We start from the raw sequence: 26,385 nt of genomic DNA, 5'->3' as shown, positions 1-26,385 counted from the left end.
GATTTCATGATTTGTTCTTCTGTTTTTTTTTTTTTTCTTTTTTCTTTAATAAATGCCATAAATGAGTATTTACTGTTTTTAATTCTCAGGTCATCTATCAGTTATGTGCGTGCTCTGACACATCAGGTCCAACTATGCGATACCTGAGGACCAGTCAGGATTTCTTATTCACTCAGCTGCAGTATTTGCCATTTTCTATAAAAGGTAACTTTTGTATTATGATAAGATTGTTCCTGCTTAAAATTCAATGCATCCTTTGTATCTCTAGGAATCACAGAGGAAAGACATGGACTTTTTTTTATATATATACATAATTTTAAATGCGTGCATGTGTATGATTCTTTAAAAATATCGATGTGCATGTTTTTGTCAGATCTTTTGTCAGCTTTTGTCAGATCCCTGATTAATTTTGTCTGTGAACAATTGGTGAGCAATTACTAATAGCATCCTGTAAAGTTACCTGGATTAATCATGTAACCCATTCCACAGTGATACTGGGAAGGGAGATGGTGGAATCACTGTCCCTAGAGTTCAACAAAAGAGTAGATGTGGCACCAAGGGATATGGGTCGGTGGACACAGTGGGGATGGGTTTGATGATTGGACTGGATGATCTTAGTGGTCTTTTCCAACCTTGGCGATTCTATGATTCCATGCTTCCTTTGGAGTGCTCAGTACTATTTATGTTCAGTTTTATAATTGTTTCCTTATTCCCACCCAGAACATGAGATTTCAACACTGAACCAGATGTCATGGTTGATGAAAACTGCAGCTATAGAAATGCGAGTGACATCACTTAACCGCCAGCGCTCCCATACACAGAGGCTGCTGCATCTCCTGCTTGATGACATGCCTGTGAAACCATACATGGGTAAGAAGAATTTGTTGTGAGGACAAATAAACTCAAATAAATAAAAGTCTGAGAAAATGGCTTATTTTTAAGCCTTTTCTCTATAGGCTTGAGACATTCATTTCTTGTTTTTCTGAAAATTAATGAGTTCTTATGACTGGAAATGCCATTGGAGGGACTGTAAGAAAGCATTACATGATTGAAATGCTCCAAAATGAAAGAAAGAAGGGCTTCTTTTTGCTCATCACTGCTTTGTCTTTGCTTCAGTAGCTACAGGTCAAGTTGGCTTTTGATGGTACAACATCATAAAAAAGATATTTCAATCCAATACTCCTTAAAATGTAATGTTACATAAAAAGGCAAGACTTCATAATTTCAGAACGGATTAGAAGTGAATCAGGAGAAATGTAAGCAGGTGGCAGTAAAAGTCATTACATGTACAGAGAATTAATGGAGTAGCAGGGAGATATTGTAAGAGGCTGCAGCAGCATGGTATTTTACCCTCACTGTTATTGATCCTTGTGGACGTATGGCTGCTGGTTCAGATACCCTACTCGTTCATTTTTCAGTATTCATCTAACTGCATTATACGTACTTGGGGTTGGGGTGTGTTTTTAAGCATTTACAGCAATGTCAAATCCCTATTTGATAATTGGCTAGCTTCTGTGAGATAAATTGTTTTCATTTTTATTAACAGTCAGGGCTATTTTATCTGTATTAATAACTACCATGAAAAGTTTGTGTGGCCTCTCTATCTTCCCTTTCAGTATTGATAAAATTGGCTGCATTTTTCTCTTAATTTTGTAATGTATTGTTTCATTACCTTCAGCTGATGGTGAAGGAGGGATGGAAGACGAAAGTCGATCAGTCAGTGGTTTTCTCCATTTTGACACTGCTTCCAAAGGTAACCATTCGGCTCTTGGTTATTTCTCAGTGAAGCATTCTGATCCTGAACTGGGGCTGCCTCTAGAGGGGAACTCTGTGAAAAAGAAAACAATAAACTTTTAAAACAGCAGCAGCACACAGAATACTTCTGTTTAGTGTGGGATAAATGAATTTTAGAACCTTGACATAGGTAGTTGGTGAGTAGAAAATAATACACTGGAAAGGAAGGAAGAACAGAGTGTTTGAGTATCTGTGGAAGGGAGATTGGGAGGTGGTAGTATGTAAATGTACTGGTAACAGTAACAACAGTGAGACTGTTGCTAAGACTTAACATGCTTGTATATTCATGGCAGAGAATATAAATACCAGATAATTAACTTTAGATTCCTTACCATCTTTTTAAGTCTCAGAAAAAGACTGCAGGAGAAACAGACAGTTTTTAAGAGTCAAAAATTTAGTCGTATAGTCACAGTGTATATGCAACAGAGAACAACAGAAAACAGCATAGTTAACAATTTAAGGCTCTAGAAAATGTTCTTAACCCCCCTATGCAGATTGATAGCACTTTAAGATTTGAATTTACAGAGGTAAATAGGTCTCCTATCATCAGCTGTTCTATTTAATTTTTTTTTTCCCTCCCTGTGGTATTTCGTAATACAATACAAATTGTTTTGTATTTACAGTACGCAGGAAAATCTTAAGTATCTTGGATTCAATTGACTTCAGTCAGGACATTCCAGAGCCTTTGCAACTGGATTTTTTTGACCGTGTTCAGATTGAGCAAGTCATTGCTAACTGTGAACACAAGAATGCACGTGGGCAAGTGGTCTGCAACGTCAAGGTGTGCAATCTTTATTTTATTAATAATCTTTATTATTATTAATTTCTGTGACTGATCAGTTTAAGTTATGCTTTGAAAGGTCATATTACACAAAGAATGTAGCTGTATGCAAACTGTTTGGATATTAATTTATATTTTCTTCTGTATTGTGTACAAAGATTTCTCATTAACACCTGACAGATTTTTCAGTTCAAGATGGAATATTTTCGGTTTAATGATCTTCTCAGCTAGAATAGATAAATGAAATTGCAGAAATGACTTCTACATTTCATGTTTCATTGTTCTACAGTACACAGCTGTGTAGTACTGCATGTGTGCACGGTTCTGTACATAAAATACTCATGTACTGCAGTTGTTCTTAAAGGCTTCAGTTAAGATAGTGTCTTATGGGGATGAGTACTTGACATGTATATAATATGAGGGCTGCTGTGAAAGTAAGGCCTCCTATTTTATTATGTTGCCCCACGGTGTCAGAGGTGGATGTTGGTGGAATGGTATTAGAGGCTAAACCTTCCCACCCACATTTCAGTGTGTTTTGTTGCTGTGCAACAGATGGCAGCAGAGGGGCAGACTGACAAAATTATGTTTGATATGGAAGCACAAACAAAGCAAAAGTATGTCACTAAATTCCTCCATGTGGAAAAAATTGCACCCATTGATGCTTGCTGAACAGTTACAGAGGTCAAACAGTGGATTTGAGTGCAGTGAGGTGGGTGGTGCGTTTCAGCTGTGGTAATTTGAAAGGAAAGCTGTATTCTGGATGGCCACACAGAGCTGTCACAGCAATAAATAAAGAGCATCTCAATCAGCTCATCCACGCATATTAGCTAATGGTGTTATCTACATTGAAAAAGAATGTTTTGTCACTGAGAATTGGCTCTATCACAGTGTTATTGTGCTCTTTGTATCTGCTGTAGTCTCCATGGAAATAGGAGGCATTATTTTCAGAGTGACCTAGTAGGTAGACCTGAAAAATTTGTGATCTAAAAGACACTCAACAAAGCAGGAGTAGAACAGAATATCTAAGTGATCTTGATGGCAATGAGAAAACTGCTATTCCGCATTACGACATAGGCAATCTACTTTGTAAATGTGCTTTAGAGAGGTGATGAACATTTATACCTGTGCAAGAGGTCTGTAGTGACTGACAGGAATAGGGAGTATGATGTTCTGAAAGAACTGACAAAAAGACTGAACAATTTAGGAATGGAAGGAGATGAATAAGTGCAGAGATAAAAACTGTGATCAGCAAATAGAGACTGGACAGCTAAAAGTAGCTGGAGAATTAAATATGGGTGAAAACTAAAAAATGGGCGAGATTGATTTGAATTTCAGTCTCTCCAATTGCATTTCTTACTATGTAGCTACCTCCTAACTACTTTTAAATCTTTGCTATTATTAAAGTTTTTTATTTTTAATAATCCTTTCCCATTTCAGCATCTTCACAGAGTTCTGGTTGCAGAAGTCAATGCCCTGCAAGGAATGGCAGCAATAGGTCAGAGACCTTTACTTATGGAGGTAAGAAAATGAAACAGTAACTGCTGTTGTTTCTCTTGGTGAATTTCATAAACTATTAAACAGTAAGCTTTACCATGAAAACCTGTATATTTGAATCCTGAACTTTGAGTTAGTAATTCCTGAAGGGGAAAAAAAAAGAGAAACTAGTTCTTAATGTACTGTTCTCTGTTTGTCTTGACTGTCTTGTAGGAGGTACCAGTTTTATTTCTGCTTTCTTCTACACAGTTAGTTTCTTTGAACTTGGAGGATCTTAGTTATTTTTTGATGTTCCTACTATCTTTTAACTTTATGTGCAATTGGCGCAGTGGATTTGAAAATGGAAATATGAGAGATGACCAAAGCTCATATGAGAAGAAAATACATGGACAGCTTTTACCTCAGTTGTCTGTTTTCATTTCAAAGGTGTATATTAAAATTTCCTTCAATTTTCTAAAGCTTAAGACTTACCCATTTTTTTCCCCAAAGACTTACTGATAGATTAAAACTTGTAATCATGAAAGCTGTCTTTGTCGTTATCCTCTTTTAGCATATTGTAACTCAGTTTCTTTATCATGGTGGTCAGGAGATCAACACCATCCTGCAGTATGTAGTGGAACGGAATAAACTGCTGCAATGCCTTCATGCTAAGAAGCATGCTTTAGAGTCATGGAGGCAGCTGGTGGAAATTATACTGACTGCCTGCCCCCAGGATCTTATACAGGCTGAAGACAGACAATTGATTATCCGTGATCTATTACACGATGTTCACGACAAGGTAAAGCCTTATTGGAAAACAACTCTCTCCTTGAACTTTGTTGCTTATCAGCACTTCTTTTGAAGAGTGAAATCGTTGAATGAAGCTTCATAGTAGAAAGAGTAAGGATTCTTTAATTAGAAATAGCTGTGAGGGGCTAAAGTAATTACTTTTATAACTGTAGGGAAAGGCCATAGCAGGTAACCAGTTCTAAATTAGCCAAAAAAGGGTGTTTGTCACAATCCAGTTAAAGAAAGAAAGATTTGCTTAACCATTCCAAGGATCAGGGCTCATCAAAGACTCCAAAAGGAGGAATTTCCAGATAGAGATCCTTTCCTTGTGGCAGTCAGCCCTGAAACAAGGCTTACGGAGAGGTTTAACCCTGATTGCTTTCAGTGTGCTCCCAGGGCTGGCTGTGTCCCTTGCCAGGTGTTCAATCATTGGTTGAGGCTGTGATTTAGCAATTCCCATACAGTAACTCATGAAATTAGACATTTATGGATATCTTTTTTTTCTTGTTTTCTTCTACTACTGCTTGTTTGTTTGTTTTCTTCTATGTTAAGATCCTAGATGATGATGCAGCTCAGGAGCTGATGCCGGTGGTGGCAGGGGCTGTGTTCACCCTCACTGCCCATCTGAGCCAGTCTGTGAAAACAGAGCAGAAACAGCCACTTGCAGTCCCAATGACTGGGCAGTCCCAATATATCTTGATGTTGGATGGTTCTTTTACCTCATCACCTGGCTCTGAGAGCATATCCATGGGTTTTGCTTCCATTGGCGACTCTTCACTCCACATCATCTTAAAAAAGCTGCTGGATTTCATTTTGAAAACAGGTATTTGCAAGGCACGTGTAAGAATAGTAAACACTGAAGGTAGAAAGATGGACTGAACTGCTCAATTTAACAGACCTACTGCAGTGAAGTTCTTTTTATTGCAGTCTATTAGATGGATCTCCCAAGATTCATAAGTGATATTGCTAATATGAAAAAGAATAATTAAAAAAGGCGTATTTTTTAAAAATCAGAACAATAAGAAGAGAGTGTAAATTAATTTCAAGGGAATTTCATGTTCTAGTATTTATGGCAGCATAACCTTGCTGAATTTTCCAATAAATACATTTTTATACAAACAGTAGAACTCTTAAGAAATCTGTTTTATCTGTACCAGCTCTGCAATAGAAAAGTGTCAGTGGAAGATAGCTTTATGGAGTTTGCATCTATCTGGTTCTAATTACGAATATTTCTTGTGAACAGGTGGTGGATTCCAGAGAGTGAGGACACACCTTTATGGGTCACTGCTTTATTACTTACAGATTGCACAGAGACCGGATGAACCGGACACTTTAGAAGCTGGTATGGTTCAAGTGTATTTTGGGAAAGGGGAAAAAGAAAAAGAAGAAACACTGAAATATGCTGAGATAGTTTTTGATACAAATTCTGTGTGTTTGAATTGTTTGTCTACATAGGCACTCAAGAAGATACAGCATTTGTTTTTGTTTAGAGTTATGACTCAAAGCTACAAAGTTTTTGAAAGACTGGGGATTACTTGGACCTACCTCAGAGCAGTCATAGCTGTAGAAATATGTTACCTTTACACCTATGCCACTGTGATTATGTTAAAAAAAAACAAACAAACAACAAACAAACAACCTCAAAGATAATATTCTTTCTTTCTGTTTGTTTAGTGGGAGACTCCAGAGGAAAACAAACAAAACCAGAGAACAAAAAAAAACAAAAAACCAATCAAAACAAAAACTCCACAACAAAAAGCTCAGTAAAATGCCTTTTTCAAGCTACTCAGGTGCTACTTAACCAGCCAAGAGAACTTATAGCCAAAGTGACATTGCCTGTGTTAATGGTTTGGGTGCTTGAGTCATCAGCATTTATAACTGCTATTTCATCTTAGATGCTGAATGAGATGAAAAAAACCAGCACTTGGTGTCCATAATTGGGCACACAGACTGCTATTACTTGATCAGCTTTTTGAGCCCTAGTGAAAATAACTGAAATTGTTATGACCCCTCTGTAGTTTATTGCTGACTCAGGACTCAGGACTCTTCCACCTAACTCATCTTGTTTACTTCCCTTCAAACTGAGTGTTTTGTTCTCAGTGAAAGTCCTTAGCCCTATGAGAGAATTTAATTTGCATGTATTGAACCTTAAGATTATTTCATACAGATTGTTTACAAACATGGATTAAGTATACTGGCACAAACATTTTTTAATTCTGGCTGGCACATATGTGATACTTAGGAAAAAAAAAAGATTTGTGGGAAAACATCTGCAGTTCAATCAAAACCTGTTCTCCCATGTTTTTTATATTTCTGTTTCAACATAATGTCCTGGAGGACGTAGTCTGAGCTGTGTTATCACTAAGCTAATGCCACGCTGCCCATCTTTGTATTTTTCCTTTTTAACTTTACCTGTTTGTTTTTTTGTTGTTGTTGTTGTTGTTTTTACAGCTAAGAAAACAATGTGGGAACGTCTGACAGCTCCTGAAGATGTATTTAGTAAATTGCAACGAGAAAACATGGCAATTATTGAGAGTTATGGGGCAGCTCTCATGGAGGTGGTCTGTCGTGATGCTTGTGATGGACACGAGATAAGCAGGGTAAATAAAACTATTCCACTGCAATTCTTGGTTTGTTTGTTATAGCGAACACCTTCCTACTATGCACTGAAAGTAAATTTCATGAGATAGAACTGGAACATTCTTTGTAGATACTTTGTCTTTTTCATATTTCTGTCCTCCCACTCATCCTTCAAGCTGTTATAAGTGTGGATGCATATACGTATTATTTTGTCAAAAAAGTAACACGTCCCTTTGTTTAAAAACAAAAGTACTAAGGACTACTGCAAAAGATTGTAGGTATGAGCTGCTGTGACATTTATCTGTTATCTTTAAATCATGAACTTACTGGTTAATTTTCCCACTTTTGAAAGATTTGCTGACTTCAGAAATAAACATTTTGTGATAACTTTAGTAAACATGAATCTAGTCAGGATGCAAACTAATTTTAATTACTAATAGTTCTTGTAGCAGTACTTCATTAAAAACTATTTTGGCATAGTTATTGGTGAATAATATCTGTAATGTTTTGTTAAAGAATCAGTAATTGGGAGCTATTGATAATAGGTGAACAGTTGGACTGGATGATCTTTTAGGTCTTTTCCAGCCTTGGTGATTATATGATTCTATGATAATGGAAGAAAGGAAACTGACTTAGAGGAAAGATAATTGGCTTGTCCTATACTAAAACAAGAATTTTTACAAAATACTGTTTGTTTGTTTCCAATTTTGTTTGTTTTTTTCTTTCTCATCCCAGATGTTGGCATTGGCTTTGCTTGACCGCATTGTTTCAGTAGACAAGCAGCAGCAGTGGCTTTTGTACCTCTCCAATAGCGGCTACCTGAAGGTGCTTGTGGATAGCCTAGCAGATGATGATCTCACTCTTCAGAGCTTACTCATGCCTCAGCCACCTTTACTTAAGGCGTTGTACACCTATGAATCCAAAATGGTGAGAGCACCTAAAGAACGATTTTGTATTTCTAAATTTGAGTTGCTTATCTATGCTTTAAATCGATTGTATGCAGAAATGCTGTACTAAGACAATAGTATTTGAAATGACGCTAAAATCAAGAAAGGAATTACTTGTAAATTTGTTCATCGCCAACAGCAAGTACTCAAGTTTTTCTGTTGTTCTTTAGGCATTCCTTACCAGGGTAGCTAAAAGTCAGCAAGGGGCGTTAGAACTGTTGCGGTCTGGTGTGATTGTGAGGCTGGCACAGTGTCAAGTGTATGACATGCGACCCGAAACAGACCGTCAGGGGTAAGTGTTGTTTCCCTAGTTGATTTTGAAACTGTAATACAGTAAAGAGAGCACATGATATACTAACAATAGAGGAATAAACATGGTAGAATAAATATAATTTCAGAAAAATTTCATGCATTTAAATATCAGTTATATACTGCTTGGCAAGTTTATTGGTATGTTGTCACATTGTTGGTCATCATAAGATGACTGAGAGAAGAAAGCTGACTTTCATAAAACTGAGTATTCAGGGAAAATCACCATGGCAAGTTTGAAACCTTGGTCATTACTTTAAATGTACAGTTTTTAGTGATGTACTATGGGTTCAAACTTTGGAGAAAAGTAAAACTTAGGTAAGAAAGGACATAAGAAGGGACACCAAGTTGTGTGGTACAGTTTTCCTTGGCAGGCTTGAGATCTGGGCTCATGTGAACCTCACAATGTTCAATGAGGCCGATACAAGATCTGCACCTGGACTGGGTACAGACTGGTCTGAGAATGGTTTGAGAAGCATCCCTGAGGAGAAGGGTGTGTGGGTGTTACTTAGTTAAAACCTCATCATGAGCCAGCAGTGTGTGCTTGCAGCCCAGAAAGCCAACTGTATCCTGGGCTGCCTCAAAAGGCTGGGGTAGCTATCCTCTGGAGACAGGCTGAGAGAGCTGGGATTGTTCAGTCTGAAGAAGGCTCCAGTGAGACCTTCTAGCAGCCTTCCAATACTTAAAGTGTGCATACAAGAAAGCTGTTAGAGGGTCGCTTTATCAGTGAGTGTAATGACAAGACAAAGGGTAATTGGCTTTAAATGAAAAGAGAGTAGGTTTAGATGAGGTGTAAGGGAGAAATTCTCCTATTTGAGGGTGGTAAGGCACTGTCACAGGTTCTCCAGGGCACTTGTAGGTATGTTCAGGGCTGGATTGGATGTGCCTGACCTAGTGGATCTAGGGCAACCTGATCTAGTGGAATCCTATGGCAGGGACATGGGAACTAGATGATCATTAAGATCCTTTCTAATCCAAGCAGATCTGTGGTTATATGAAATACTTTGTGTAGAAGTGTCAGTGACATGAATAAAATCATACGAAACATAGAGGACAGTGCTTTTCAATTGCTGCAGAATCAAGCACATCTCTCCATAAAAGATTTGAAAATATTTAGTTTTATTTCTGGGAAAGTAAAGAAAACATATGTTTTATTTCTACAATGAAAAGGTCTGTTTTCATATGGAATAGTGGAGAATAATGTCTGATGGCAACCTTTTAGGCTGAGGGTGGTTTTAAGCTAAGACTCTGCTTCATGAGTGGGCCACACTTTTTTTCATTGTTTTGTTTCTACACTTGTTTTCTTCTGAACTTCTTAAGAATGTATGGAATGAGAGGTCCCCCGGTCTTCATTCCTGCTCCAGTGGAACGTTATCGCCAGATTCTTCTTCCAGCTCTTCAGCTGTGCCAAGTGATCCTCACATCCAGCATGGCACAACACCTGCAAGCAGCGGGACAGGTATGTTGTGAAAGATGCTGTAATTGATCATGTGATCAAATTGTGTGTCATCTCGCTCTGCTTAAGTAAACTATTTTAAAATAACATCTTCACTGATAATAGGAGATTGCTCTAAAATTCTCTCAGAAGTTAAAATACTTCTCCCTCTTTGCTTACTGCTAAATTTTGATGGATTCACGTTTCCTTTTTTCTTCATGTGTTACAGGTTTTGCAGTTTCTCATTTCCCATTCAGATACTATCCAGGCAATCCTGAGGTGTCAAGATGTTAGTGTTGGATCTCTCCAAGAGCTGGCTGCGCTGACAGGAATAATCAGCAAGGCAGCTTTGCCTGGTAAGAACAGTGGTTTTGAATTCTCTTACCTACATCTGTGTGCATCTTGGCGTTTGTTTCCTATAAAGAATTAGTAAACTAGTACAACATGAATTTGATTTTCATTTTCTTTATCCTATCTGTCAGTAAGTGCTTTTTGTCTCTGAGATCACTTGTTAATAATACTGTTCTAAGTGCATGTGGTAACTTCAAAAAGAATTTTCATTCAGCAAATTCTACAGCTGAGGAAATAGTCAGAAAATGTTTGTGTCCCCCTATCCTTATTAATATTTTCTACATTTTTATTTCTTTATTTACTTTACAAATAATTATTTTTTTCCTGGATCTTCTATGGATTATCATACTGACATTTCTTTTGGGTGAATTATCTTCGTAGAGGACTAATCTTATTTTGATATATACAGATATTTCTACTGGATTCTAGAGGACTTGCTTTCGATTTCAAAATAACTTGATTGTTTTGATTTAATGTCTTGTTTTGTTCGAAGGAAAGTTTGAGTACCATAGAAAAGAGTACAGAGCTGCAGGTTGAGGCCAAATGTTAATCTGTGCATAGAATATCTGTACTTTTTAAAACTACTTTGCAGTTTAATAACCTACATAGCATTTGTAGTAGCTGCATTCATATCTGAAGGTTTTCCTCAAGAGTGTGCAAGTTTTAGATTGTTTTGCTATTTTTTTTTCTGATCTTGTATTTAAATATAATTTTATACTGCCTTAATTTGCTTTCTTTTCATAAAGTAAATTTTGTGGCTGTATTTTTTTTTTTTTTACCAGGAGTGCTAAACGAATTGGATGTTGATGTTAATGAAGGGACACAGATGGAGCTACAAGGACATATAGGTCGATTTCAGGTGATGAAGTTACATATTTAACACCTGTATTTTTGGAATTGTGTATGTAGATTAGAATTGCTTCCTGGTTCTGTGCATTTTATACTGTGACTAGTAGGTAAGAAATGCATTGTCTAACATAAAAAGAATGTGCATTGCTTATTTTTGGTATGTGTTTTGTGGATAGGATGTGTATTATATATTTATTTATTGTAATTTGATTTTGGGATGTGATTGTTGTTGTTTTGAAACAAACAGAAAACACATCATTTGGCAACGTAAGAGTTAAGTCAGAGACATTTTTGCTCTCCCTAACTTGGGATTTACCTTGTGTAGAGGACAATGTGAAGTCAGCACCAATGTGTATGAAGTGATGCAGAATATTTTTACCACTTCTGCCACAAACACGCCTGCAGCACGTATAGGACATTTAGCATGCTTATGTTTAGTTTCTTTGCTCTCCTTTTGAGAATAACTCTGACTTAGATTCCAAAAGTAAAGCCGAGATAGAGTAAGTTTTGCTCAGGAGCTATAACTGTTGACCTTACTGCAGCTCATCATTCAGCAGTGTTTTTGAAGCTTTGCTATTCTTGTCAGCATGGATGTTTGTAGAGAAATATTCCTTGAAAACTGCCTGTAGACAGTTTTAAATATTTGCCCTGACAAATATTTCTGGTTGCCAAGAGAAGGATGTGTTTTCTGGGCATTTTGATAGTAACTATGAGACTGACCAGCCCAAAGCAGAGCAGCAAAATGTAAATGATTGCTGAAATGCTGGGCTTGTTGTTTCTCTGAGGCATCATGTCAGCAACAAACTCATGCAGAACAGCAGAAATGTTTCTTGTTAGAAGGAGTTTTAATTGGTTAATTCGAAACAGAGCTGTTTGGAGTAAAACTGCAAATCAGTCATCTGTTACTGTAACTTTTATCTCTAGTTTGTCATCTTATTTTCATTAAGTAATAAAACTAGTTTTTCCTAAAAGCAATTGCCAATAAATGTTTAATCTTCAGTATCTTTTTGAACACTCCGTATGAAACTGACTTCCCGTCTGAGCCACTACAATGATCTTAACAGCTGTATATAAAGTAAAACCAAAATTTATAGGTTGTTCCTCCTTTTTATGAAACTACTGAATTGATTTTTTACAACTTTTATGCAACTTATTATCTCCATATCCAGATTTTGCGTCTTTATAGATAAGTGTTTTAAATGGATATACATAAACCTAAACTCTCATTGCTGCTAGTCAGTATAACAGTCTGAAAGAGGTGTAAGACAGTGTTGTGCCCTTCTGAATCACATCTCAAGGAACTGTTTTAGGATGTCCATTAGCTTTTAATTTAACTAAAAGTGAGTTAAAGCATTGTGTTTTGAAAGATACAAATGTAGCTTGAGAAGTTCTAAAAGCTTTATTTGCACTGCTGTCTTCCTATTGTGTGGGAAGGGATATGTCTTGCTCTTCTGCTTTTGAAAGTGGCAAGGATTGTGAACTTCCTTTGCTGAGATTCTGACTGAACTCTGTGTTTCTCATGGCAGCGCCAGTGCTTAGGACTTCTAAGTCGATTTGGTGGTTCAGACAGGCTACGTCAGTTTAAACTGCAGGACGATAACTCAGAAGGAGACAGAGTGAACAAGAGAGATGAAATTGAGTTGGCCATGCAACAGGTAAGGACAAAAGAATTTGCAAGAACCTTCAGTCTTAAGTTAGGAATTTTACCTGTTCTACAGGTAACTTTTATTGTCTTATTTTTGTGTGATTTTAACTAGTTTTAATGCTCTGCGCTATTTTCAGTTGGGTACAGGATCCCACATTTAATTTCTATTCAAAGTAGTCATTGAAAATTTGGTTACTTATATTAGAATCAGTGATCATTATTGTTCTGGATACAAAGTCTGACATCTTCAAAGCTTTAATCTGACCAGAAAATTTCAAAATAAGGTCTGGGCATGGAGAATACTAAGTTAGAGCCCAAGAGGAGTTATGAGGGACCAGAAATCGTGACTAGTAGGTTTGGGAAAGAGGTAAGGTTGTAAGTCCTAGACTTGAAATGGAAGTGGGGCTATAACTGATCAGAAAAGAGAATCATCACTTTCAACTGAATAGAGACAAAGAAAAATCAAATGCTGTTTATTGACTTTTATCCATGTTTCACTTATATACCATCTCTTTATTTTAAGATCTGTGCAAATGTGATGGAGTACTGCGAGTCACTTATGTTGCAAAGCGCCCCCAGTTTTGAGCACTCTGTTTGTCTGTTCACTCCCAGCCTGTCAGAGTCAACCAACCGAGATGGGCCTCGTCAAGGTGAGATTTTTGGCTTGCTATTTTTTTGAGATTGAGTAGCAACATCTGGGCTAATAGAAAATAGCAATGCAGGAAGTGCAGCTTCACATGTACTTCATGGCAGTGATGCAGCTGCTCATTTTCATACTCTGCAAAAAATGGTTTTACAGCCTAGAACGAATCCAAATCAGGGAACTAATCGAGTTAAAAGAAATACAACCAAAAATACTTTTCAATCCACTTCCCATTGGAGTCTCAGAAGTACATGCATGAGTTTAAAAGAAAAAAGGATATAAATACTAAAAGACAGGGGAAGGTAAGGTGGGTTTTTTTGTTGTTCTTTTTGTTATTATTTTTTTTAAAGCAACTGTGCTGGATTAAATTAGGTAAAACTAGAACCTTATTTATGACAGAAAAGATTAGTTTTAGTGTTGACTCTTCATTACATTACATAGTAACAGCTTTTTTTTTTTTTTTTAATCATTTTTCTTAATTTAATTTGTTTATTATAATTTGGTCATCTTTTTGTAGACACACAAGCACCAGTGGTACCATACTGGCGCTTGCCTGGTTTGGGCATTATCATCTATCTGCTGAAACAGAGCACTAATGATTTCTTCAGTTACTATGATAGCCATCGTCAGAGTGTTAACAAACTGCAAAATGTGGAGCAGCTCCCACCAGATGAAATAAAAGAGGTAACCTTTCTGCTGACTTCGTAGGCACTAGTTTGCTTGTAACACATACAGTTGTACCTGGGATTCTGGAATATTATAGATAAATAAATAGTTTCAGATATTTTGTATGGTCCTTTCTGTTGATTAAAGGGACCATAGAATGGGTGACATAAAATTGACAGGGGGTAATGCTGGACTTGTTAAGAGTTGAGTGTTTTTTCATTATTTTGGAAAACCATTGTTAACACTTTGGGACTGTTCACCCTCTTTCTCCTTGACTAAATAGATGCAACTTGTATGGTATTTAGTAGTTGTAGTAGCTGTAACTTCTGCATTAGACCTTGGGTTACAGATGACAGGGATGCAGAGAGAATGAGTACTTCATACAGATACACTGTCACAGTGAACTAATAAACTGAATGATAAACCGAATGATCATTTTTCTTGATAGAAAAGTTGCTTGAGGATACAGTTAATTTATTCCTTTTTTGGTAAGCAAGGTTATACAAGTTAAAATTGAAGTGTAGAGTTTGAAGAGATAGTAACCGATTGGCAGCAAGTTCTAGATAATGGTAAATAATTATTATTTCTTTCATTATTCTTTCCTTCTGTTCTGACTTGCTGTAATTTTCTTTTTTCCTCTTCTTGTCACAGCTGTGTCAATCAGTTATGCCAGCTGGGGTTGATAAAATCTCCACTGCCCAAAAATATGTTTTGGCAAGGCGACGTCTGGTGAAGCTAATAAACAACAGAGCCAAGCTGCTTTCTCTTTGTTCTTGTATCCTTCTGAAATTGAAGTTAACCTCAGAGTAATTCCCTCCGAAAATGTGAAGAAATAGGAGCAGGTTATTTTATCCTACATTTCTGACCACTTTGAACAATACATCCTACAAAAGGGAAATTTGAAGTATAGAAGCTTAAAATAGCACACGTTGTTCTGCTACTTTCGGGCTGTTTTAAATTAGTACTTAGACTGGAAGATGAGGTCAGTGATAATTCCCATCATGGAGACACCGTCAGTAGGATTTTTGTTAATTATGATGAAGCAAAATATTGCCAACATTATTACAGACCAGCTCTTCAATTTAGTATCCAAACCCACTAGATATGTACGCATATGTACAAGTGTGCTGGCAAAAGTACTCGGAAAAATAATTCAGATGCTTGTGAGAGTGACTGGTGTTCCCAGTGTTACAGTGAATTGTGCATAAGCTTTTTCTTGTGAATGCCAGTAACTCTTTGGAAATAACCAGTACTGCACAAAATAATTGTTGCAGAGGCTCAGAATTTTCCTCTGAAATCTAGTTTAGATAGATGTGCACCTGCAGACTCACCAGTTGTAGCTGGTACAGCCACTTCCAGCTTTACAACTTCAGCTCTAACACACTGCTGCAAATGAATGGCCATTACAAGTCACATTAGGAGTCATATTCTGCTCTGGTGCAGAGTGCTGGTTTAAAGCCTTTTCAGATTAAGCGTAGCAGTCATTTGAACGAGCCTAGCCAGTACAGAAACAGTTAAGGATCCATGTGATCCATTCGAGGCCCTCATTATCAGCAGTTAGGGTGGGAACCTGCTGCTGGAGGAAGTTACAGTTGGCTGAGATAATATCTTCAGCTGCTTCTAAATGGTTGTATAAATATGGTTATATAGTAAATGTACAATCTAAAGACAAACTTAAACTCCTTCACTGAAAAATGTGTCAATAGATATTATAGAAACGTGTCTCTTCATTCTTTGGCGTCATCTGGAACACTATCTACTGAATTACACACCCACTGACTCCCAAGACTCACTTCTATCTTATGGAATATCATTTAAGAGAGGAAGAATGCAAGGTAAAATTTCTGATATGTCAAGATTCCTTTGAGTTAATCTGATGGTTATAAATTTAAAAGGTTGGACTTTCCTTGGAAGAACTGACAATAACACGTATTGTTCAGCCGCAGACTCTGGAGTGTTGTCTATTACACATAATCTTCAAATGAACTACTGTTTATTTATGTCATTGAAACAGAATGAAGTTCAAATAATGAAATCAGACAAGTGCTCCAAAACAATGTATCCCAAAATATTCTAATCAAAGAGAAAATGAAGAACTAGAATGGAGACTGGTGTTTTGAAAGTGTTTGTTAGAGTTATAGGCACTGCTGATTTGCTGGAATGTGATGAATTTTGATAGAGGTCAGAAAGATTAGTGACTATGGGAGGAGCTTTTCGCTTTAAGTGCCATGTTGTGTGATCATAGCTGTTCAGTGACTTAGAGAGAGAGAATATGTTAAGTCAAAAAATTACTTTAACTTCTAATACGCAAGTTTAGTGACAAATTTTTTGAGTATTGCATTTTAAAACCATTTATGACAATGTAGAAAAATGATGGTGTCAAATAGCCAACATAATTTTAACCTCTGATTTTCTATCACTAGATTCCTTTGGTTCAGAGTCCAGCTTGGATTTCAGCAGTGGACTGAATCGAGTGAGTCAGCATGATATAGATCAGGTGAGATGTGACAGTCTACTGAAAAATATGGAATGCACATTGTTACCATGCAGCTATTGAGAGCAGTCTGACTACGATTCTCCCATCTCTCAACAACCTGTGGTAACACCAGCAGTAAATAACTCGATTTAGAACTAATGATGTGTTGCACACTTTTTTTTACGAAACACTATGAAGCAGGTAGAAATTGAACAGACTAAAGTGTGAATATTTACAACAGAATTGATTTATTCCTACACAGAAGTTTAATAGTCTGTGTTAATGGGTTGCAGAAGCAGCAGGAAAAAAGAAAAGATCATTTTTATTAAAAAAATCCATTGACTTTTCAGCTGCTGTTTGTGGACAAAAAAAGAGCCTATGATCAAAACCCTTTGTAATCTCAAGCACCTTTATAAGAAAGAGTTTTGTTTAATTCCTAAAGATTGTAAAGTATTGTGAAAAAGCTGGTAGGTGTTGACAGGTGATGGATAAACATGCTCTAGAATGATTAGATTTTTGTATTGTTGACTGAACCAAATCTCTGTTTCTCAGCTTCAGATTGAAACCGCCAACAGTTTTGGTGAATCCCTACAGAAGAAACTTCTGGACATTGAGGGGTTATATTCGAAGGTTCGGTCACGTTACACCTTTATTCAAGCTCTTGTAAGACGTATCCGTGGTCTTCTAAGGATATCAAGGACCTAAAGACTGATATATGAAGCTTGCCCCTTGAAGCTGTGTACTTGGGCAGGCCTTCTGGATCATTGCATTTTATAGATGACTCATTTTCTAAAGAATGTCAAAAAAACCCCAACATTTTTGTTACCTTTTTTTTCCTTATCCCTTTGGATCAGTTTTGTGCATTCTTTCTTACTGCTCCCAACTTGAAAGGAAAAATAAAGAATCATTTTTAAGCGAGTTCTGATTCATATAAGAACTAAAGCAAGAAAGAATTCCAATGGAGGACATAAAGGAAGCAAAAGCTGTTCTGTGACTGCAATGATACTATACATAAGGAAACAAAAGCTGTTCTGTGACTGCGATGATACTGTATGTTCGGATGCTCTCAGAGACAATGGAAAGGTTTGTCTATTCGTACTGTTCTTGCTTCACACACGTTTAATGTGATCAGACTCTTTGATATGGATTTTATGAGAAAGGTGACCATTTTGCACTGTAAGCTGCTTGTTTATCTTCCCCAGTGCCCTGCCTTTTTTCAGCTGACACGGATACAAGCTTCTCTTTGGAGAACTGTAGGAACAAGGAATAAATAATCATGGGGAAGGGCATAGAAGGTGGCAGCCGGTACAGCCGCCCTTGTAACGCCATGGGCGCATGAGAGGCGGGCTGTGTGGGGGACGGGGGAGGGATTAGGCCGCGCCGCGCTCATTTCCGCACACGCCGCTTCCGCATCAGCAGATTCGTCACTTTTCCTCGTAGGCCCGCTTGATTAATTTCATCTTATTTCTCCTCCCTTTTTCCCCCCGTCCCGCGTACCTCTGTACCGAGAGGCTTCAGGTCTCCCTGCGTTCTGTTTCCCCTTCTTCCTTGGAGGCAGAGGCAGTCCCATCCCCGTGTCGAAACGGCGAAGTTGGGGGGGGGCCGCTTCCTTTACTCGCCGCGGCGTGCGACGTGGAGCTGACAGGAGCGGCAGGGCGGGCAGGGCCCGGCGCAGCGGCTCGACATGGGTGAGGGCTGCGGGGCAATGGGGGGGGTGTGGTGCTGAGTTGTGCTGTGGTGCTGAGTTGTGTCGTGGTGCTGAGTATTGAGGGAGGCGACACCCTGGGTGTGGGGCTTGGGCCGTCCGCGCGGGTCTGACCTACGGACGTGGCGTTAGAGCAGCGCGTTCAGTCCCGTGAGGGGGCACGGAGCGGGGCAGCGCCTGGGGCCTTTGTGCACATGGATGCGATGGGGGGCTGGCAACGCGACTCTATGAGCAACAAGCAACAAAACTGCGCTTCCATTGAAGGAACGAGAAGCGGGTGGGCCCGGGAGGCGCCTTACGGCTCAGGGGGAGTCATTCCTTGCACCGCAGTGTCCTTGTGCGGTGGGTCGGTGGAGTTGGGAAGGCAGAGGCCGATGCAAACAAAGGAGGTGGCTCAGATTTTGGCAAAGGAGCAAACTAACCGCAATGAGGAAGCTTAGTGCTGCTGCAAGCTTCGTTTTGTCCGGGGAGATTTGTGATAGAATAATGGCATAAGACCATGAGGGAAGGATGTGGTTCAGCACTCACAACTTGCCTTTTTTCTCTCTGAATGTGAGAGATGTGCTGTACTGTTCAGTAAGCAGGACAGACTCTGCTTTGCCAGCTGACCTGGAGGTGCCTTTCTATTCTGCTTCTGTTTTTTGTAGGGGGCTTTTTCTCCACCATCTTTTCCAGTTTGTTTGGAACTCGAGAGATGAGGATTCTCATCCTGGGGCTGGATGGAGCCGGGAAAACAACCATCCTGTACAGGCTACAGGTTGGAGAAGTTGTCACCACCATTCCAAGTAAGCAGTCGATCCGTTACTAAACAGCTGATTTGTTAGCGCTGGAATGTCAGCTTGGTCAACTGAACTCACATGTGCTTACTTTGTAAACAAAAGCACCTTATATTGTTGCAGCCTGGCACTTACATTTAAGAACTTTCTCACATGATGCTCTTGTGGTGAGCTATACAGATACAACAAAAAATGCATCTTTTATGCTACTCTGCTGAATAAAGAAAGTACTTGGTCTCAAGGTTGCTACCATCATTGACAGTTAGTGTTCGTGCTGTCATACCTCCATGTAACAAACACTGAGGTTTGTGTGCTGAAATTTTCTGGCTGAGATCATAGGATCATCGAATAGTTTGGGTTGAAAGGGACATTTAAGATCATCTGCTTCAAACCCCCTGCTACAGGCAGGGACACCTCCCTCTAGACCAGGTTGCTCAGAGCCCCATCCAGCCTGGCCTTGAATGTTTCCAGGGAGGGAGCATCCACAGCCATGGTGGGCAACCTGTTCCAGTGTCTCACCACCCTCACAGTAAAGAATTTCTTCCTGCTATCTAGTCTAAATTGTAGTGTAACATGAACTGGATTGTGGTGTAACATGAAGGACAGGGCATGCTGGTTGTTGGGTCCTTGCCACATCTCTAGAAGTCTTCCTGAATGGCTGCAGCAAACTGACTGATTTGGGTCAGGTCTTTCAGGCAGTCAATGTTCTTTTGTTTTCCTGCTCTGTTTCTCTGTAGTGGCAGGGAAGGGAATGACAGCTGTATGTGCTGTATCTTTACTGCCATCTTCCAGATATCATGATATGAAGTCTTGTGCTGAGAAGCAGTCTTTGCTGTGGTCTTTTGAGGCCACAGATCTGGTGCTGACATGTAGGATATGTTCCTTAATGTTCTACTGCTGTCAGTTGTGTACTTGGTTATCAAAGCAAGCTGCTCCTTGAACTGCTGCTTTGTTTCCTTTGACGCTTTCAAGCATGTTTCTGTTGATTTATAACAACTTCAGCATTTGTTGGTGGGTCTCCGTAATATGTTTATGATGCATTATTTTCAGCCATAAACTCCTCAAAGGACGTGAGCATCACTATGTTGCTCATGAAATTTTTAGGCATCATGATTTTAAACTAAATGTATTTCGGGGGGGGGGGGCGGAACAAAAACAAGGATCATCAATAAAATGGTGTAATTTTGTTTCAGCAATTGGCTTCAATGTTGAAACAGTGACATACAAGAACCTGAAATTTCAAGTTTGGGACCTGGGAGGACAGACAAGCATCAGGTAACACCTGTCTGAAAATGAAAAGATGTCATTATATTCCAGTTAAAATTGCTTTGAACGCTACTCAGTAAGGAGCAGCGCTCGTTTCCTTTCCCTTTTTAGCTCCAGCTATCTTGAAAAAGATGGTTTGTTGTGACGCTCAGTAATTAACTACCTATATGAATGAGCTGTTTAAATTAACTCCTCTTAGTTTTTGCTGGTGATTATTTGTGCCACGCTGGTCCTTTTCATAACCTCGTGATGATCAGTTCTTCCTATCTTTCACCCCAGAGACGGTTTTTACTTCCTCTGGTTGGTTTTTTGTTCTGTGGCTGTAGAGAACTTCTGAACCTTCATATGGCCTTTTTTGTCTCCTGCAGGCCATACTGGCGGTGTTACTATTCCAATACAGACGCAGTCATTTATGTGGTGGACAGCTGTGATCGAGACAGAATTGGCACTTCCAAATCAGAGCTTGTTGCCATGCTGGAGGTAAGAAAATGAGAATGATGGTCATATCAGTGAAATGAAGCTGCATTTCTTGGAGCAAATGTGAAACTTGATTCAGTGAATCACATTCGGTTGTCAAATTTAGCTCTCAGAACAGGCCCATTCAGTGCTTCTAACTGAAGCAACCTCAATGTGCTGTGGGTATTTTATGTCTGCGCAGTAATTCTCTGGACATTACATGTAGCCTTTTGGTCACATGAAAACTTGCCTGTCCACAGGAACAGCTGCTCAGTGCATCAGTGGTAGAAAATCAGGCCCTGAAGGAATTCCAGTGGTGTCCTACTGGGTAGTGAAGCTGAGAAACATGCCCAAAATGGTAATAAAGGGAAGATGTGTTAAGTGCAACTTTGTTTTTCTTCCAAAAGTGCTGCAAGCTTTTTAATAGTGTTTCTTGTTAAATCTGCCTCCTGTTTACCGAGTGCTGTTACCTTATGAAATCTGCCTTGTTTTGAAAGTGCTTCTATGCCAAGTGAGAGCAATTGGAATTCAAAATAGGAGTCATTCTTTTGGTAGTGCACTCAAATGGGCAGACTGGAGGAGAGAGTCACGATAGGAGCTGCTTTTTGTCCTTCAGGTTTTCTCTGCATAAATAAATGTAGTAAAAAATCCTGGCAAACAATTTGGCACGTGATTCCCGTTTCTTAGGAAGAAGAATTGAAGAAAGCCATCTTGGTGGTGTTTGCGAACAAGCAGGACATGGAACAGGCCATGACTCCCACAGAAATGGCAAATGCTCTGGGCTTACCAGCATTGAAGGACAGAAAATGGCAGATATTCAAAACCTCTGCAACTAAAGGCACTGGGCTGGATGAAGCAATGGAGTGGTGAGTAAAAATCCAATTATTTTCTGTTAGCTTCATTAGTGAGGAGTCTTTTAACACATCTTTTATAAAGAAGAAAGATGGAAAGTCTGATGTAAAAGCATTACGGTATGAATTACAGGTCTGCAGAGCTTCCTTGGGACTTGTGAGAACAGGAAGACGAGCGTTTCAGGACTTGCCTGTTTGCTGTGCCTTCTAGCTAGGGCTGTATTGCACTGGGCACGCATCTTAAAGCAAGAGCCCACATGAGTAGAAAGGGTAGCTTACTACTCCTAGAGGTGTCCTGGCATCTTTGATATGACTTTCCAATCAACTGCTTTACCCTTTTCCCTAGGTTGGTGGAAGCATTGAAGAGTCGGCAGTGATACAAAGCTGACAGTTGTGAAGAAGTTTCAACTATGTCGAGCATCCCTTTCTGCAGTCACGTATGGTCAGGCCACAAGTTCTTGTAAATAGGGCAGGTTTGCATTTGGGTTTTGTAACATGGATGCCTCTCTTCAGATAGAAAACTGAACCAAGTGGATGTCTGTGTACATGATGATCTTCATTTTCTTTCTTTGTGTTTAAAGATGTGCTTAATGATTTATATGAAAGTTTTTCTGGAGGGCAAAGGGATTTATATATATATATATTCTTTTTTTTTCCATTTACTGGGTAGTATGAAGTTGATGTGGTTAATCTATTTGTGTAATTAAAACACTAATAAAATCCACAGTGATAGCTGTACTCAAAGGTGCGTTGCTTGCTTGCAGATGCAGTTGAGTTCAGCTGCAGCCAGTTATAGCAGACACGTGGCTGAATGTTGCAGGTTTCCTGAAGCTGATGCTGTTATGCTTCAGCATCCCTCAGTGCAGGTATGATGTTAGAATAAAGTACAACTGAGGTAATACTGTACCTGTTTACATAGCATCACTTCTGTTTCTTCAGTATCTGCCTGCTGCCCTGATGTGGCACGGCAGTAACTCAACTCCCCACCGACCCTGAGCTGTTCTTTCTATACTCTGTGCTTAGCTGCAAGTGAGTCAGCTTTCTCCCTACAGCTGTGGAAGCTGAAAGACAAATCAAGGTCAATGCAGTCTGTTGTCTCCAGAAGGTAGGAGGGGCACAGGCATGAATACAGTCATCACATAACCCAGCGTTTAAACGTGAAGTAAAATTCAGTGAAAAAAAATCAGACTGGTTGGCCAGTGAATTGTACACGCTCTAATAAATACACAGGTTTGGGGGTAAAAAAACAAACCCAACCCTTAAGCTTTATTAGAAAGCTTTTATTTAAGATCCCAGATGAAAAAAAGAACATGGAAAAAATACAAATAAATACAATTAAAATATGTAGATTCTCTTTTTTCTTTTCCTCCCCAACATGATGAGCTTGAAATTCATTTTTACAAATTAATCCTCTGGGAAGGAAAGGACTTTTTCACTCCACCATTGCCAAGTCTTTCAGTGCGTGACCGCGATGTTTCTTGGCCTTGTAGCTGGGGCGCAGGAACTCTATTTTTCTCTTCCTGGTTTCTGCTTTATTCTTATGTCTCTTCAGCTTCCTCCTTGCAGCAATGTCAGGGTTTGCCACAGTCTAACGAGAAAGAATATGTTTGTTTAGTTAAAACCGTAACCAGAAGTCCCCAAGAAATGTGTGACCGACAGCCAGTGCACGAGCTCTGGGGTTTCTCAAAACTGGGGGTCTTTGGGCTGCTGGAGCCACATTTATTACTGCTCTTCAGGTAACCTAAACAGCAGCGCTCTGGGGTCGGTCAAAACCTGCCCACAAATTTTACCTTGAATAAAACTACAGCATCAGAGAACACCCTGAATTGGAGGAGCCCACAAAGATGACGGAGTCCTGGTTCTGCACAAGGCCACCCTACAAACCCCTTGGTCTGGGAGCGTTCTCCAACTGCTCCTTGAACTCTGTACAGGGCTGTGCCCACTGTCCCAGGGAGACTGTTGCAGTGCCTCATCCCCTTCTAACTAGTTTCTTGTTTTCATTTCACAAACTACCCTAATTCAGGATGAAGTTATTCTTCACAATCACCTCCCTGCTCAGCTCTCAAGCCTTTAGAAAAGCCCTGTTTTCCTTTTGCTAGAAGAGGAAGCAGAATATACGTACCTGCAAAGCCCTCTGCTTTTTCCTCATAGCTCTTTTCTGATTGGCCTGTTTCTGCACAGAAGAAAAGGCGAGCGAAAAAGCCTCCAGACCGACTAATTTCTTGAGCAGTTCTATAATTTCTTGGGAAAGGTTCTTCAGCGTCGGATCTAATACAACAAAATAAACCAGCTTAATCATCTTTCAGCATATAGAGCAAAAACCAAGAACCCAACAGGGAATTACCTGTTACTAAAACGTTCCTACTGATGGATCTTGCCCAGTATTTCTGCAGGCACAGTCCCAAAGACAGAATCAGAATCACCAGGATTGGAAAAGATCTACAAGATTACCCAGTCCAACCATACACCTACCACCTGTATTTCCCCACTGCCCATGTCCCTCAGTACCACATCCACATGGTACTTAAGCACGTCTATTTCTCAACAGAGGAAAAGGATGACAGGAGGCGTTTGTGATGAAGGGTATCACTTACCTTGCTCTGCATAGGTGCTGTTCAGTTCCCTGTACAGAGGAGTGAGGACTGTTGGAAGGTACGGCTTGATTCTGTCTTTCCCCAGGTCCACTGAGATTGCACCAAGGAACTTAAAGATGCAGCTCCTCTGAAAATGAGCGCATGGAACATGAACGTGGGTAAGAAAGAAACTGCATAACTGAGTGGCTACAAGAACACTGTGCATCTTAGTGCACAAGGTGTTTCAGATAGCTGTCAGGAAGTTACTGCTGCCATAAGGCCTTAGTACAGCCAAATACAGCTTTCAGATGAGACACAGCCCCGTGGAATCTGTAAATGTGTGAGCTACAACTTCACTTGTTGGTTGGTAACACTTTAAAAACAAGGTTGTTCAGTCACCGTCCTGCACTGGGGCAGCTGAAGACATTAAAAGCTCGGCCTTTCCCTCTGCATCACAGGGAATCACAGCATTTCTTCTGTCACTCACACAGCCTCCCCTTCTGACAATTCCACACTGCTATTCCCCTGTACACATAGAAGTAGCACTGACAAGCTTTTAAAGCATGCATGTCCAACCCACCAGCTTTATCATTTTGTTTGCCTCTTGTTCTGTTTTAATAAAAATACAGAACAAAATAAAGGAAGTTTTGGTTGGAAACCCACGTGTTAAAGGCAGCACTCTGTCCCTGCACCCTGGTGGGCTCTGGCTTCCCACCTTTCCACCACCTGAAAGCATCAGCAAAGCAGAAGCAAACTGGTGGAAGGCCTTCCTGAGAATCCCAACCTGAAATGCTTGGTTTCTCCATCAGCACCTACTACTCCTCACCTCAGCACCAGTTCTCAACAGCCTCTGGTAGCAAAGAGTCCATGCAAGTGCTTGCTGCATCGAACCGCCAGTTAAATCTTGTTCTCACCTTTAATGGGATCTTGGGGGAATACGCTGCTTCTCGCTTTGCCATGATTGACAGCTTCTTCATCAGCCATATCAACGTGGCTGGCCGGTCCTTCTCTTCTGCATCCTCTCCTTCTCCCTCTCTTTGAGCAGGAGCATCTTTCTCTTCCTCATCTTCAGAAGCCTCCTGCTCTTCCACCTCACAGCCAAGTTCTCCTTCGGCCTGTTCACCTTCCTCTGAGGGAGGTGCCAGCAAGTAAATAACTTTGGCAACAAACAGCAAATTCTTTATAACCTGAAATGTGAAAACAGAGCAGGCAGTCACTGGGGGGGTTTCGACACCAGCAGTGGCCAAAGGGAGCAAAGAGCCAACGTTAAGTCTAAAAAATAACTGGCCATGAACTGGGTTCAATTCCATGCCACAGGATGGTGCACAGTGGAGTCAAACCTTCAAGCTACAGCATAAAGCTGGGCCAAATGCTCCCAACAAGCAAGCAGCCAGAACCTCAGTGCTGCAGCAGGGAGACAGCACCAGAGATCTGGCTGCCAGTTCCAGGGTCTAGTAGCCCTTCTCCAGACTACACTGTACAGAGCCAAATTCTCTTGGGCAAGGGCTGGACAGAAGGGATCCCCATCCTGCTCTGCGTGGTGCCCAAAATGTGTGTCCCCCCAACCCTCACCCTTCCAGCAGACTGACACCAGAGCCCTGAGCAGCACCACTGTCCTGACCAGGAGGTGACACAGCCTCATGTGCTCCCCTCCTGGTCCCACAAAGGCTGCTGCTTTTACCTGCTCTCCCAGAGACTGGTCCAGGAACTTGGAGTGCAGCTGATGGCAGAACGCAAACACAAGATCCTTCATCTGGTGGGACAAAACAGGGAAGGAATCGTCACATGAGAGGACGCCAGCAGCAGAACCCCACAGCAGTTGTGCAGTCACCAAAGGTGGTTCCCAGTGAGGCCAGTGAACTGTTTTGCACAAGTTTTGCCTGTATCTTGCAGTCCTGAAGTGAATCTTTGTGTTGCTTAGAATAAGACCCCAGAGAAGCCCCTTCCCACCAGCAAAGACACCTGCTCAAATGCTTTCAGTGATCAGGATTAGGCAGCAGACAGAAGCGACTAAGACACG

The 26,385-nt window shown here is 40.0% G+C and overlaps 3 protein-coding genes across 4 annotated transcripts in view; 2 read left to right on the top strand and 1 right to left on the bottom strand.

The window, feature by feature from the left end:
- Nucleotides 1-17,656, top strand: part of NUP205 (nucleoporin 205) — a 43,173-nt gene extending 25,517 nt beyond the window's left edge. For both annotated transcript variants that reach the window (XM_015859243.2, XM_085538876.1), the window contains exons 23-43: nt 90-204; nt 721-870; nt 1,679-1,753; nt 2,418-2,575; nt 4,013-4,093; nt 4,656-4,847; nt 5,390-5,660; nt 6,081-6,179; nt 7,289-7,437; nt 8,153-8,344; nt 8,535-8,656; nt 9,994-10,132; nt 10,338-10,464; nt 11,242-11,318; nt 12,835-12,963; nt 13,477-13,603; nt 14,114-14,280; nt 14,914-15,037; nt 15,969-16,097; nt 16,686-16,759; nt 17,291-17,656. In XM_015859243.2, the coding sequence (XP_015714729.2) occupies nt 90-204; nt 721-870; nt 1,679-1,753; nt 2,418-2,575; nt 4,013-4,093; nt 4,656-4,847; nt 5,390-5,660; nt 6,081-6,179; nt 7,289-7,437; nt 8,153-8,344; nt 8,535-8,656; nt 9,994-10,132; nt 10,338-10,464; nt 11,242-11,318; nt 12,835-12,963; nt 13,477-13,603; nt 14,114-14,280; nt 14,914-15,037; nt 15,969-16,097; nt 16,686-16,759; nt 17,291-17,443 (2,850 nt within the window). In that variant the 3' untranslated portion in view covers nt 17,444-17,656. The remainder of the gene's footprint in view (nt 1-89; nt 205-720; nt 871-1,678; nt 1,754-2,417; nt 2,576-4,012; nt 4,094-4,655; nt 4,848-5,389; nt 5,661-6,080; nt 6,180-7,288; nt 7,438-8,152; nt 8,345-8,534; nt 8,657-9,993; nt 10,133-10,337; nt 10,465-11,241; nt 11,319-12,834; nt 12,964-13,476; nt 13,604-14,113; nt 14,281-14,913; nt 15,038-15,968; nt 16,098-16,685; nt 16,760-17,290) is intronic.
- Nucleotides 17,657-18,351: 695 nt separating this feature from the next.
- Nucleotides 18,352-22,530, top strand: ARL1 (ARF like GTPase 1). The gene is made up of 6 exons (XM_015859346.3): nt 18,352-18,426; nt 19,091-19,228; nt 20,413-20,494; nt 20,854-20,965; nt 21,629-21,807; nt 22,139-22,530. The coding sequence occupies exons 1-6, from the start codon at nt 18,423-18,425 to the stop codon at nt 22,167-22,169; spliced, it is 546 nt and encodes a 181-aa protein (XP_015714832.1). The 5' UTR covers nt 18,352-18,422; the 3' UTR covers nt 22,170-22,530.
- A 527-nt stretch (nt 22,531-23,057) lies between these two features.
- Nucleotides 23,058-26,385, bottom strand: part of UTP20 (UTP20 small subunit processome component) — a 54,961-nt gene continuing 51,633 nt past the window's right edge. The window contains exons 58-62 of the mRNA XM_015859223.3: nt 26,047-26,118; nt 25,280-25,552; nt 24,387-24,513; nt 23,915-24,060; nt 23,058-23,380 (exon numbers count right to left, since the gene is read on the bottom strand). Of these exons, the coding sequence (XP_015714709.2) occupies nt 23,225-23,380; nt 23,915-24,060; nt 24,387-24,513; nt 25,280-25,552; nt 26,047-26,118 (774 nt within the window). The 3' untranslated portion in view covers nt 23,058-23,224. The remainder of the gene's footprint in view (nt 23,381-23,914; nt 24,061-24,386; nt 24,514-25,279; nt 25,553-26,046; nt 26,119-26,385) is intronic.

This window comes from Coturnix japonica, chromosome 1 (assembly GCF_054131305.1).
Source record: "Coturnix japonica strain WE chromosome 1, WE-NBRP24, whole genome shotgun sequence".
NCBI classification, from domain to species: Eukaryota; Metazoa; Chordata; class Aves; order Galliformes; family Phasianidae; genus Coturnix; species Coturnix japonica.
The sequence above is the reverse complement of the archived record's forward strand: the minus strand, read 5'-3'. Positions and strand labels throughout refer to the sequence as shown.

Excerpts from the sequence above, each read along its gene's own strand:
- ARL1 (XM_015859346.3), top strand. Across the intron at positions 20,495-20,853 it reads GGAGGACAGACAAGCATCAG|GCCATACTGGCGGTGTTACT; the intron begins GTAACACCTGTC and ends TGTCTCCTGCAG. Across the intron at positions 20,966-21,628 it reads AGCTTGTTGCCATGCTGGAG|GAAGAAGAATTGAAGAAAGC; the intron begins GTAAGAAAATGA and ends CCCGTTTCTTAG.